General features: G+C 35.2%; 1 protein-coding gene across 2 annotated transcripts; it reads right to left on the bottom strand.

The window, feature by feature from the left end:
• Window positions 1-1,390: 1,390 nt before the first annotated feature.
• Window positions 1,391-7,238, bottom strand: LOC149406911 (protein STRUBBELIG-RECEPTOR FAMILY 5-like). 2 transcript variants are annotated; one of them, XM_089609840.1, is made up of 17 exons: window positions 7,095-7,107; window positions 6,380-6,478; window positions 5,594-5,723; window positions 5,426-5,497; window positions 5,279-5,344; window positions 5,069-5,140; window positions 4,905-4,976; window positions 4,524-4,595; window positions 4,381-4,446; window positions 4,232-4,297; window positions 3,852-4,150; window positions 3,495-3,766; window positions 3,107-3,378; window positions 2,895-3,015; window positions 2,566-2,702; window positions 2,301-2,457; window positions 1,391-1,674 (listed from the first exon to the last, which is right to left on the bottom strand). In XM_089609840.1, the coding sequence occupies exons 2-17, from the start codon at window positions 6,462-6,464 to the stop codon at window positions 1,546-1,548; spliced, it is 2,088 nt and encodes a 695-aa protein (XP_089465966.1). In that variant the 5' UTR covers window positions 6,465-6,478; window positions 7,095-7,107; the 3' UTR covers window positions 1,391-1,545. The 2 variants fall into 2 exon arrangements, with proteins under 2 accessions (XP_089465966.1, XP_089465972.1); XM_089609846.1 differs by lacking the exon at window positions 6,380-6,478 and having other exon boundaries at window positions 7,095-7,238.
• Between the last annotated feature and the right edge of the window lie 6,669 nt (window positions 7,239-13,907).

The following is a 13,907-nucleotide window of genomic DNA, read 5'->3' as shown; positions in this document are numbered from 1 at the left end:
TATGAAAAACGGCTACTGGAGACTATTTTCATTATTTTTTGGACAACTAGATTAGTAGTCCAATAGCCTAATCTCTTTTTGAAAAATAGATAAAGTTTTAATTTATTAAAAAATATCTCATTAGATTCACAATAAATTAATTAACTAAATAATAAATCAAATTAACTTAAAGAATAAATTAAATTTATTTTTTCGGTTGGGGAACTGATAAATTATTTTTTTTAATAAAATGAACAGCTACAACGTGATTGGCCAAGAGGAGAAATGGCGTCATGGCCAATAGCCAACCATATGGGTGCATAGCAATGTGCGAAGATGAATAAATGAAATTGGGCTCCGGTGAAGTAATGTGTAGAAAAAAAAATTAGTAAGCAGGGAAGTAGATGAAATGCATTGTTAATATATTAGTTTGTTGAAGCCATTCCGCATATGTAGATCATGCACGTTGGTAGTTAAGACAACCAATATTTTGTCCGTTTTTTTTTTTTAAGTATGTTTTTTTTTTTTTTTTTTTGCTTTTAAAATGGTTGTACTTTATTGATATAACAACCAATATAAATACTATGGCTCATTTATTTTATTTGCTCATGTAACTTCTTTGATGATTTTGTGTGTGAGTTTTAATAAAATTTTCTTTTTTTATTTAGGTGTTAGTGAAATTTGGTATTGTACTCTTCTTTCTCATGTTTGCTATGTTTTTTATTTATCTACTAGTAATTACATCAATTTATTAAAGTTCAGGGACCATTTGCTTCAGTCCCCCCACGACACCCTCATTTATTTCTCATGTATTTTTTTTTAGTAAAATTACAGCATATAAAATATTAAAAGGGAAAGAAGATGGTCGTATATTACATCAATAAAATATTTTACAATTTGTTAGAGAGAGAAATAAATTTGATGTTCTAAATGTGAAAATGGGTCCAATTCGGTTTACAAGTCAATACTATCTAAAATTTTACTAGTACGAACATTTTTACCAATATATCATTAGGAAAGCAAACTTAAAACCTACAGAACTTAATCTCTCCCGTTCTCTAAGATTCAAATTATTGGAGATTTCAGGAAGATTTTTCTTATTTTCTTATTGGTAAGTCATTATTCTTTAGTTTTATACTTTATTATATGTATATGAAAATCCAAGATTTATTTTTATTTTTATTTTTGTTTTGGATTTTTCACCGGAAAAAACTTTTTTTTTCTTTATTCTTTTTTTTTTCAAACTACATCAAATTTCAGGCAACATTATATACTCTACGGAATTTCTATTTGGATAATTATCTTACTAACATCACTATTAAGTATATAAAAAGTAAACAACCTTATTTTTTTATATAAAAAAACAGTAAAAGGGCTTATTTTATTTGTTGCCAAACCAAAGAATACCCCTGTTGCGCTTGTTCGTGTCGTGTAGAACTTTTTTTTTTTCCCTAGTAGTGTTGCCTTTATGTTATAACATCGATTACAAGGTTCCAAATAGTCAAAGGCCTATTGTATAAAAGAAAAATATAATATTGTCAACAACTGAACTGGTTATCATAAAAGCTAAAATTCATTATCATCTAGCTGACCAGAAACTCCATGATCTCCTCTCTTGTTAATGCTCGAGCGTTGCACTAATCGCATCAATGCTTGCACTATCTCTGACATAGCCGGCCGGAAATCAGGCTCCTTCTGTTGTATAAATCATATGCGCAAAAACAAAAATATCAGATTAGTTAGATCTGCAAACTAAATCTCTTTCGCTTTCGTTTTTCTCTCAGGTATAGAATTTTGTGCTATTTCTCTAGCAACGCTTCAAATACATTCAAAGCTTTAAGCAGCTATAGGAGTCGAGAGTGGTGGATGGCTATTTTCAAAATTATTGTTACGTAATTATCTTGTTCGAAAATTAGATTTATAATCTAAACTCTGCATACAACTTCTAAAAGACCTCTGTCGTGATTAGTCATAGTATATCATAATATACAAATTATTGTTACGTTTTTAGCATTCCATTTATATCTTGGTTATTTACAATTATTAACTAATATTTATAACTATTAATGTTTTTTTAGCTTTATAAATAATATTTCGTGGCTATTTACTTAAACTTTACCAAAAGTTAGGTATATGACAAAAACTTGAGTTTTCATATCTAGAGAGCCCAAATAAATAATTTATCTAATGGAACAAGATTCGTGATTCTTGTATTCTAGTATATATTTTTAAGGCTCTGTATTGGTGTAATTTTATTCCTCTGGTATTATCAAAAACTTTATAGCAGGGTATCACAGTAGTAATTGGGAACTAGTTCTGACCTGAACACAAAGGGCAATTGTGTCAGCAAATCGGGCAAGAGACTTGTGAGGGTATAGTCCACGCAGAGCAGGATCCGCCATACTTTCCAAGGCATCGCCGTCGTGAAGTTGTGGGGTAGCCCACACCACAAGGCACTGTTCTGGTTTGGGCTTTGAGCTAAAAGATTACGCAACTTAACAGTAATCAGTAACGAGGTAATATGTACAATATATATAATATAAAAAAATTAAAAAAAAAAATCAATGATGATTCGGGAGAACATGCCTGTCCAAAGGCATACGACCCGTCAACAATTCCAACATGACAACCCCAAAACTGTAAACATCGCTTTTCTGTGTATACGCTGTTGGCCTTGTACACTCTGGTGCATTGTATCCAATGCCGAGGTTTTGACTAGTCCGCTGAGTGAGAGAGACAGAGAGAGAGAGAGAGAGAAAAGATTAACGCGAGAAAAGAAGGAACGCGAGAGAAGAAAGGAAGATTTCCATTGTGCATTGTTGATTCAAAGAGCTATAGTTCTCTACTCGATAAGTAAGCATACAATCACCCTTTTCGTGATTAAGAACAGTGCGAGATTTGTTGCGAAGGATCACCTGGTGGAAAATTCCCAAGCCACAGTCCGAGAGGTGGGGATTCAATTCCGCGTCGAGTAAAATGTTCGACGATTTGATATTCTTGTGTATAACTGATGGAGAACAAATCTCGTGGAGATACCTGGATGATAATTGAAACATTATAATGAGTAAAAAAAAACATGGTATGATCTGACTAGAGGATTGTTTGGCAGAGCAAAATTATTGCTTACTCAACAGCCCGAGCTGTTCCTAAAGCGATTCTGACTCTTGTATTCCAAGTCAGTGGTCGGCTATACTCGTCTGACATATGCAAGAACTCGTGAAGTGAGCCGTTTCTGAAATACTCCTGAACTATCATATTATGCCCTAGCTCCGAACAATACCCAACAATCTCCGCAATGTTTGGATGGCGAAGCTTTGAGATTTTAGCAACAATGTCCGAAAACTCATCTGGTCTTCCACCTTTAAAAAGCGAGGAATCGATTTTTTTTACTGCCAACACCTGAACATTTGATTAGATCAAATTTCTTAATCTTTACTGAAATCAAATACTGACAACAGAAAAGTGCAATATGATTTAGAGAAAACTTGAGAATTTGAAAAAAAAAAAAAAAAGACCTTTCCATCTGTAAATTTTGCCCGATAAACACGGCCAATCGTTCCATGGCCGATGAGTCGGCCCGAAGCGAAATTAGCAGTAGCGGTCTGCAAGTCTCCCAAGAGGAAAGGCGTGGCATGACTAGACATGCTTCGCCCGGCATTCAGTCGGTTCACAAACTCTGTTTCGCTTAATGATTGCTTTCTGGAAGGAGCTCCAGGCTTACCACTGGCAGCCGAAGATGATCTTTGAAACGACGTAACATCAAACGAACTGGACGACGACCTAAGATCTACGAAAAGAAAAATTATCCCCAAAAAAAAAAACTCGTTTTAGTAACATTTTTAGATATATTTAGGGAAATGTAGTTATGGTACCTTTGTAGTCGTGGCATATCTCAGACCTCAGAACTTTTGGTAGCTCCTGAGATGCGAGAGAGAAAGATTTTTGGCGGCTGAACCTCTCCTCGTCAAAGAAATGCGAAGAATGTCTAGACGATCTTTTGGAGAATAAAGCTATCAAAACCACAAGCAAGAACAGTATGGCTAGAGCTATTCCAGCTATGGTTATTCCAGTGACAACAGATTTCATGCCTTGCGCTTGTGATTTTTTTTCGTCGGAATCGCCTGCATATGAAGGTGGAGCTGGCCCGGATGACCATGAATTTCCTCCACTCCTTCATGTTCATAAAAAAATATATTAATAAAATAAAAGGTATCATTTTTAATCAGGAAATAAGATTAAGAGAAATTCTGACTTCAATTTTCTTATTCCCTTCAACGCGGACGGGATCCATCCAGAGAAGTCATTGTTTTCAATATTCCTGAAGTAAAATTTAAAATAAATTAGTGGTTTCATGAATTTTCATTTAATTTTTTTTTATCAGATAACCCTAATTCAACTTACAGATCGTAAAGGGGAAGATTGGCAAGGACATTTATTGGACCGGTGAATTTGTTGTCCTGCAAATGCCTGCACACGTACACGAGTTTCAGTGGACGATATTTTGTGAGCGTCCTGAATCTCCATTTTATTTGTTTTTTTCTTACAATTTTTCGAGGCTTGACAGTTTCCCAAAACTCTGAGGTAGATTGCCTGTCAGTGAATTTTGAGAAAGATCTCTGCCATTTCAAACAAAATTTCACCTATATAAGCAAGAATGTAATTTGGGGGAAAAAGGCGGTAAAGGAGAAGAAGCCATAGTATAAGCAATTGAAGCTGAAAATGAATAAAGCCTCTTTAGCAGACAAAATGAATGTATGGAAATACTTTGAAGAGAAAAGTGTGAAGACATAATAGAGGGATAGTCATTGTTGAAAATTACGCGCTTGATGTAGAAGCGGAAAAACAAAATAAAACTTCACTTGGAAGTCATGCCAAGAAAAGATAAAGAGAAGGGTATGGATTGCAGAGGAAAATTAGAAAATCACATTTCTTTAAGTTTAGATAGTTTGTCAAACATGTCATTCAACTGTCCATTGAGCTGGTTATGAGCAATATTCCTGCATATAGAACAGAAAATTCCAAACAAAATGAGAATTACTTCTTTCAATGATATATATACACCAAACCAACTTCAAAGACATATTCTCACAGGTATTCGAGTTCCGTCATCTGAGAGAATGAGTACGGCACGTTATTCGTGAAGCTGTTTTCTGACAGATCTCTGCATAATGTGAATTGCAGCATTAATAAAAATATGAAAGGTTCTTTCTAAGCAATTAATCATGTATTAAAGGATAAGTATCAAGGTGATTATAGAGTCACAGCGAGTTTTACAAGCCCAAATTTTGATCAAACTTACATGTACTGTGCATTAGGAGGAAGTTGATAAGGTATATCACCCTTGATCTTGTTCTTGCTCAAGTCACTGTACTATCACAAACCAAAAAACCTCCATTTTAGCATCTCATTCCAATGATGACGGACTGAAGTGAATAATATAACTCACAAGTTAGTGACGGATGTGAGACTCGCCAACTGGTAGCCCATTGATCCGCTTAGTCCAAGGTTGGATAAATTTCTGCAAAAAATTGTCACTGGCTAGAATAAGTACTTCAAAACTTGGAATTTCATTATACATGTGTCTCCAAATCAAGGCACGGATTTATTTTATTACATTTCAGTGACAGCGGAGTCGGAGCATTTTATTCCTTCCCACGAATCACCACACGGATCGCCTCCGCTTGACTTCCAGCCACTTAGTTTAGGAGAGTTCAAGCTACTATACATCACATTAAGAGCAGAGACTGCAATAAAAGGTAAGCAAACATTAAATCAAGAAATTTACCATAAGACATAAATATTCATCCTAATAACTATCAATAAGCATCTGCTTTCATTCGGTTTATTTATTTGTTTTGACTGGGTTTGAACATTTTTACGAAGTTCATAACCATAACCTTTCTGTCTTGTTTGCTTTGTAAGCAAAGGCCTTTTTCCTTCGACGGCTCGAAAGCCCTTCGAACTTGAATGTGGTCCATACTATCCAGTCCACCAAAAATACAATTCTCTAAACCAAGATTTGGAAACAATAAGGTTTGATATATTCGCTGATTTTTAGTACATGTCAAGTATCTACCAAAAGACATCTTAACTAAATTTGAGTATTCATAAAGGATTTACAATCCAATTGAAAATTTTATCTTTTATTTTAACATCTCTACATCCAGCTATACATAAAGTAATTGCATTACAACTTCTTTTTTTGTGCTAAATAACATTACATAGAATTCGATGTTCACAATGACGTCTCTGTATAACACAGACCATACTTAAGTTTGGAAGGATTAATATCTCCCTAATTTAGCTAGTTTGATCAAAATGCAAATTCGGTATCTCTCGCACACGCACATATAAACTCGATCGACAAGAACTATGTAATCAGAAGATTGAATTTCCATACCATCCGACGGATTGGTCTTTGAAAGAACCCCAGTTGCCAAGACTCCAAACACAAATGCCCATAATCTGAGAATCTCGCTATTCATCGTCCCACGTAAAACTAAAACCAAAATAAATAAAAAATAAAAAAAGAACACACGCAGAAACACAGAGAAACCCAGAAAACAAAGTAATGAAAGCCCAAACTGTGACGGTTCTTCTCTTCCACTTTTCTTTATCTTGATCAAGAATGAGAAACTAAATGAACCCGAAAGAGGTTTTGCACGGTAAAAGTGGAATCAATGAACATGAACAACCTAGGCTGTTACGTTCCACCGCCCAAGGTGGAATTTTTTTGATTAATTTTCTTTTATTTTTTATGTTTGTGTAAGAGACTCTGCGGATATCAGTTTGTGGTGGGTTTCTCGTTTTGTTGCTTGACTTGTTTGTGGCAAAACGGAGATACTAAAATTAGAGAAGCCATTGAGAGAGAGAGAGAGAGAGAGAGAGAGAGTCAGAAGCCGAAATCCGAAACCTCAGCAAATAAATTCGACCCTCCATTCGTTTTTATTTTCTGCTACGAACACTACGACAAAAGTGGATTATCAGCGACGTGACGATTTGGCGTCGAAAATTCCATCGCTCATATAAACAATCTATGCTAAAAACACGCGCAATATAGTCGGACTAGTATAGTCGGTCCAGGTTGATTTCATTTAGGGTTTCATTACACTAACCTCCCGTTTCCAGCGACGCCGTCTCTCTCCTCCTCCGACGCCGTCGTCTCTGCTATGGCGTCCCTCACCGCCGTCTTTCTTCATTGCGGTTTTCTTTCTCATCGTTTTCATTCGTAGCTTTCAGTTTCACTGCTCTACAATAACTCGCCGAACCTTCTGCAATCAGTGGCTGAGCATGGGATTTACTGATCTACGATAACTGTAATCTTTTTCAATATATATTTGGGATTTTATAATTTTAGCTTTAAAATTATATGACTTTTTTAAATTTCCCTCTCTAAAATTTTATTATTAAAATTTACCTCTCTGGTTGCAATTTCCCGCTCCGACACCGTTGCAGTCAACCTCTATGCAGAAGCTTTTCATTTTTCTTAAGTTAATAGGTCACATTAATTAAAATATTATAAATTATACATTTTTTATTTTATTTTTAAAAAAAATAGCAGTAAATTGGGTGATATTCAACAAAATGTTTTCTTAACAAGAACTGAAGATTTTTGTTCCTTAATAATCCTGGACGGCGTGATGGAGCTCGAAATATGTTTGAAGACTTTTGAATCTAAAATTTTATTCTCGTATGAGTTCATGAGCTTTTTAAATTATAAAAGTAAAAGAATATGTTGAGTGTTGAGTAAACACGCTTAAGAATCTAAAACTTGTCTAGAAATAAGTTGAAAATCATTTTTGAGCTTAAATCACTTAAAGTCTGAAAAGAATATTGATCCAAACCTTTATCTTATGGCCAAATTAGTTACGAGTCAAACAACTCTTCTAGCTTAGATTGAATTGTTCCAAGATTGCATCTAATAAAGGTTACATATGAAAAATGTTCCTTACTCAAGTGAAGTAAGCTCAATCATATGTACTATTGGAATTAAACATGTGTATGGCTGATTTGTTGCAACATTTTGAGTGGGCTCCACTCATCGGAATTTAATAATTCCAAGTGATACGGATTTCTCGTAACGAGGGCTATAAAATTGAATATTTGTTTGCCAAAATCGGACCTAAGGTGAATGAAAAAGTGACGAGCTGGACTGAACGAAGTGACGAGGTCGACTGGACGAAGTGACGAAGTCATTCCAGCTCGACTGGGCGATGTCGACTGGACGAAATGACGAAGTCATTCCAGCTCGACTGGGCTAGGTCGACTGGACGAAGTGACGAAGTCATTCCAGCTCGACTGGACGAGGTCGACTGGACGAAGTGACGAAGTCATTCCACCTCGACTGGGCTAGGTCGACTGGACAAAGTGACGAAGTCATTCCAGCTCGACTGGACGAGCTCGACCGGACGAAGTGACGAAGTGTACGTTTGAGAATTAAAGCCAACGGTTTGTATGCTTCAATTCATTGGTTTTATGTGTTTTTCTTTTCATGCAATTTGTCTTATTTTACATCAATATTAATACAATATTGCTAACATGTACTATATGCATAAGTGTTCGAAACTGGTTGATGTCTAATCATAGAAAGGAAATAAAAATATTGGTTGGCTATGAAACACACGTGCAGTACCATATGCATTGGGTTAATTATCTGCAACATGGTTGAGGTGAAGGGGCTATGCAGGAGATAGGGACAATAGTAAGTCAACTATAACATGTTGAGACTCTCTGTAGACTGTAGAAGCTTAATACACAGCTACAATTGAAGTTATGAAAGATGGAATTTGATTTCAAGGCATTTTGAAAACTAATGAATGTCTTTATTACGAGTACAGCTGATAAGTGCATTTCATACGTATTTATCGTGTACGTACACGTATTTTTGATATTTTTTTTAGTTTTTTTTGTTTTTAGATTCCTAATGAGCTATAAGTGTTTTGGTGCTAATGGAGCAATTTTCATATTATATCTGTTAGACAAAATTTTGGAAATTGCATCTGAAAATGTGTTTTCGAAATTTATCACAATAATAGCGCGTTTAGAGCTTTTATCTTAAAAATAGTATTTTTCAAAATAATATTTGTTGACTGTTTTGGGATATATTCAATTTTTTTTTATATTGTTTATAGTTTCATTTATTATAAAAATAATTAAAAAAATGATTGTTTAGAATTTGAAAGACACTATTTATAAAAGGATTTAAAACAGTCACAAATATTAATCTTTCCAATTAACTTGAGGTGTCTTTTGTTTCTCATTTGACAACACCAAATTTTGATAGATACGCTGGTTCACACGGTGAACTCCGAAGATATTTTTTGGTAGAGACGCTGGTTCACACGGTGAACTCTGAAGTAACATGATATTTTTTCTATTTTTTTTTTTTTGTTTTTAGATTCCTAATGAGCTATAAGTGTTTTGGTGCTAATGGAGCAATTTCGAAGTGATTCGAATATACTTTTCGAACAAATTACTAGAGCGGAACAAGAAACACTGAGTCCTATTTTGCATGATTTTGAGATTTTCTATCGATTATTCTGGATAAATTCTTACCACCATTGAATAGAGTTTTTTCTTAGATTTCTAAAGTATATTTATTTGCAATAATTGGATATCGGAGTAAAAAGTGATGGACATTTTAAGTATCACTTTGCGTTGCGGACACCAGACTAAACGTTCTGCGCGTTCCACGCACCGATTTTGAGTGTTGTACGCCCTCAAGACCCTATTTTCCAATTTTGAAGCATTTTAGACTTTTTGATCAGATCCAATAGCCCAAATAGCTCCAATAAAGAGTCTCAGAAGATCGATGACTGAAATGGGTCAGGAGGATTGAGTATTTGAGTCGTTGTGCTGTATTTGATTTATGAATTACAATTGTAAAGAGGAAAATATAACAAATCTTGTGAATAATGTGAGAAAAAATGGTGAAAATTCATCTCATTGATCATTAGTGTAAAATCGAACATCTAGTTAAAAATAAATCTCGACAACAAATGATTGTGTGACGGGGACGAAGCCAGGAATTCAAGTTACGGGGGGCTAATATGCAAAAAATTTGAGGAAAGGCTAATTTGTAAATATTTGGAGTAAATTAAAAAAATAAATTAAAAATTGTGAAAAAAAGTATAGCTTTCACAAATTGAAGCGGGATGGTAGGTTTCCCGAAAACAAGCCCGAATCCTTTATATTTAAAAAGGGATCCGGTCTGATGGAATCCGGTCCGGTTCGACCGGGTTCCGACCGGGTTCAGGACATGGAAACGGTTAATGCACGTCTCTTCCCAGTGCCCTCCGGTTCGTCAGTTTCCGTCCTCCAAACTTTTTTTTTTCAAACCACACTCAACTATTTTCCTATATAATACACTATATAAATACTTGATGAATTTATCTCATTTTTTAAAATTAATTTGTTTTATTTTATTCTCTAAGTAATATTTTAGTCTCGTAGATTTTTGCTTTTTGCCCTTGATTTGACTCTTGTATGGAGGACCAGAGCATTTTCTACTAATTAAGTTTAGCCTCTATATACTTTTGACCACTTATATATTCTTAAATTAAATTTAATTTATTTGTAATTTTGTATTCAAAACTTTTATATTTGTATAGAGAGTGTTGTATAATAGAGAAGATTGTTGATGAATTCGAATCTTTGCTGGAGAACGTCTGTTGTTCCTTTCCCGAATTTGGGTGACCTAGGAGTATTTCCAAGTGAGTACTACACCGATGCACGAGAAAAATCCATGAAATATCATTTTGGATACAATAGTGAATCAATCATCAGATTTAATGAGATTGAAAATGTTCAAATTGTTTAAAACTAGGTGAACTTGTGTTCGGATTGGATCCGCTGTACATATGTACACTCAACAAGGAAAAGGTTGTGTGTGGATACAATAGTGAATCCAAAACTTCGTATATCGGTAAAAAAAAAATGTGAACTCATACGATATTTGCGAAACACCATTACTCGCATCCACGAAAGAATCATTGAAATAAAAAAGTTGCTACTTTTTTTGTTGATTTGTTTATGTAACTTAAAAATTTACCGTTTTTTTAACCGTATGGTGCCGGTTTTTTAGAGATTGAAACGAGACACATTTGACGTATTGGCTTGGTGAAGGAAACATGTTTCCCATATTGCCAAAAATAGTGGCGTACTCTCGATACCGGTCCCGACTGTTTCATCCGAAGCTGCATTTAGTAGCTCCGTTCGCATTATCAATGATAGAAAATGTAGTCTAAGCCCTGAAATGGTGGATGAATTATTAACTGTTAGAAAAGATGGGCATTTTTATGATAGAGGAACTCAAGATGCATTTGTTAACTTCAATCTCGTTGATGGATTCAATTTTGAATTTTCAAATGTAAACCTTGATGATTAGATTCCAGATCCCAGCTTGGCGAATTGCAACTCATGCAGAAATCCAAGCTCTCGAACATAACGATATTTGGGAGATCACAGAACTGCCACCCGAAAAATGAAGTGTCTGATGTAGATGGTTGTTTACAATCAAACATAAATTGGATGGTACCGTGGAGAGATTCAAAGCTCGCCTCGTAGCTAAAATGTACAGTCAGCCTTATGGCATTGATTATCAAGAAACATTCACACATGTAGCAAAAAATTCAACACCATCAAGGTCATTTTCTCTATGGTTTCCAACTTAGATTGGCCTCTGCTCCAACTCGATGTAAAGAATGTCTTCTTGAATGGAGAACTAGAAGAAAAAGTATACAACCAAATTCCACCGGGTTTCGAAAGCAATCAGAATGCTACCAAAGTTTGCAAACTCAAGAAATCCTTATACAGACTGAAGCAGTTCACCTCGAGCTTGGTTCGAAATTTCTCACGTCCTCAAGCAATGCAACTACTCTCAAAGTCAAGCCAATCATATGCTATTCTCAAAGATCTCAACCCGAGGCAAACACTCATCCTAAGTGTATATATGTTGACGACATAGTCATAACCGGAGACGATCTCGAGTAAATAGCAAGATTGAAGCAGATCATGTCTTCCGAGTTCGAAGTAAAAGATCTCGGAGGTTTGCGATATTTTCTCGGTATGGAGGTCGCACAGTTTGAGAAAAAGCATATCTCTATCTCAACGAAAATACACCATCGACCTCTTAAAGAAACGTGCATGCTCGATCGTAAACCAGCTGATACTTCTATAGATTCAAACGTCAAGCTCGCAGCTCACACCAGTTAAGTCGCCACCGACAAAGAAAGATTCCAACAACTCGTGGGAAAACTGATCTACCTCACTTACACCCGACTTGACATCGGATTCTTAGTGAGCATGATCAGTAGATTTATGAGCAACCCCTCAAAGGTCCATATATGGAAGCCGTCATGAGAATTCTTCAATACCTCAAATCCGCCCCATGAACAAGTCTATATGGTTCAAGAAAAAAAAAAGTAGCCGAAGAATTAAAATTTTCACAAATGCAGACTGGGCAGGGTCTGTATCAGATCGAAAAGCTACATCTGGAATGTGTACCTATGTGTGGGGTAATCTCGTCACCTGGGGAAGCAAGAAACAAACCATGTTGCTCGAAGTAGTGAAGGAGTCGAACTCAGGTCGCTAGCTAATGGAGTTTGTGAAAGCTTGTGGTTGAAGCGGATACTAGACGAACTCAAGATCAAGCTCGAGGATCCTATTAAATTTAGAGAAATTGCCCCATTTGTCACAAATTTCATAACATTTTTCCACTTTCCACCAAAAGACTAATTTAGCCAAAAATGCCACTATCTATATCAATAATGTTGACATCTATTTTTGCCATTCACTATTAGATGTCAGCATTGTTGACATAGATGTCAACATTGTTGACATATCGGTGACATTTTGGGTCAAATTAGTCTTTTGGTGGAAAGTGGGAAAATGTTATGAAATTGGTGGCAAATTGGACAATTTCTCTTAAATTTATGTGTGATAACCAAGCTGCACTAAGCATTGCAAATAATTCAGTTTATCATGACCAGACTAAACATATCGAGATCGATCGTCACTTCATCAGTGAAAAGATAGATTCAAAGATTGTTGAAATGGAGTATATTCCGACTCGTCATCAAGTGGCCGACACCCTCACCAACTCTCTCCATCGAGCTAGTTTTTCCGAGCTGTGTAATAAGCTTGATCTTCTCGGTATTTACCATCGAGCTTGAGGGGGAGTGTTGTTGAAATTCAGCTATTCTCTTCTCCTTCTCGTCTTCCCAACCAGACTGATCACGTTGTCACGCCCTCGGAATCACCACTGAGACTTTAACATCGAAAGTTGTGTGTAGTTATTACTTTGTCTTTTTCGACGTAGGTAGTTAGGAATATTCTCATTTAATTCCTCTCTTTTTCTGTAATTCTATATATACCTGTAAATTCACAATTTATAGTAACAAATAAATTATATATTTCTCAAATTTCTCGAAACTCTCTCTCTTTTCCGATTCTCTTTCTCTCAAATTCTACAATTTCCTAGTCTCAAAAATGCCGATACCATATGGAAAGTAGACGTGTTTAGTTGTATGAAGGGTCAGTTAGACACATGAGTAAAAACATTGAATAGAGCAATGATCCAAATGTGAAACGACATATCTTGTTTCCACGCCAGTTTTTATCTTTCAGGGGCTTTTTTTCTTTCTTTGTGTTACTTAATATATCATACGTAAATTAACCGCATATATATATATATATATATATATATATATATATATATATAACATTTTCATTTATGGTCAATTATCAGAATTTAACTTGAGGTAGTAATCTTGATATTATGTTATCTTGAGGTCCATATAACGAAATTTCTCAATCACAAACACCTAAGATCACTAAATTGGTTATAGCTTTAATCTTAGTTATTACCACACACACACACCCAAAAAAAAAAAAAAAAAACCCCTAATAGGAACATTTGCGCGGTCATG

The sequence above is a fragment of the Urtica dioica genome, chromosome 1, assembly GCF_054948205.1.
Source record: "Urtica dioica subsp. dioica isolate 48M chromosome 1, U.dioica_male_clone48M_v1_H2, whole genome shotgun sequence".
In the NCBI taxonomy this organism is placed as follows: domain Eukaryota; kingdom Viridiplantae; phylum Streptophyta; class Magnoliopsida; order Rosales; family Urticaceae; genus Urtica; species Urtica dioica.
Note: the sequence above shows the minus strand (reverse complement) of the source record. Positions and strands in the feature narration are given on the sequence as shown.

What these genes read in the sequence shown, in the direction of transcription:
- LOC149406911 (XM_089609840.1), bottom strand. Translation starts at nt 6,464, where the DNA reads ATGAATAGCGAGATTCTCAGATTATGGGCATTTGTGTTTGGAGTCTTG. An exon ending in ATGACGGAACTCGAATACCT is followed by an intron (nt 4,977 to 5,068) that starts GTGAGAATATGT and finishes TTCTATATGCAG; the next exon opens with GAATATTGCTCATAACCAGC. An exon ending in CTGTCAAGCCTCGAAAAATT is followed by an intron (nt 4,447 to 4,523) that starts GTAAGAAAAAAA and finishes GTACGTGTGCAG; the next exon opens with GCATTTGCAGGACAACAAAT.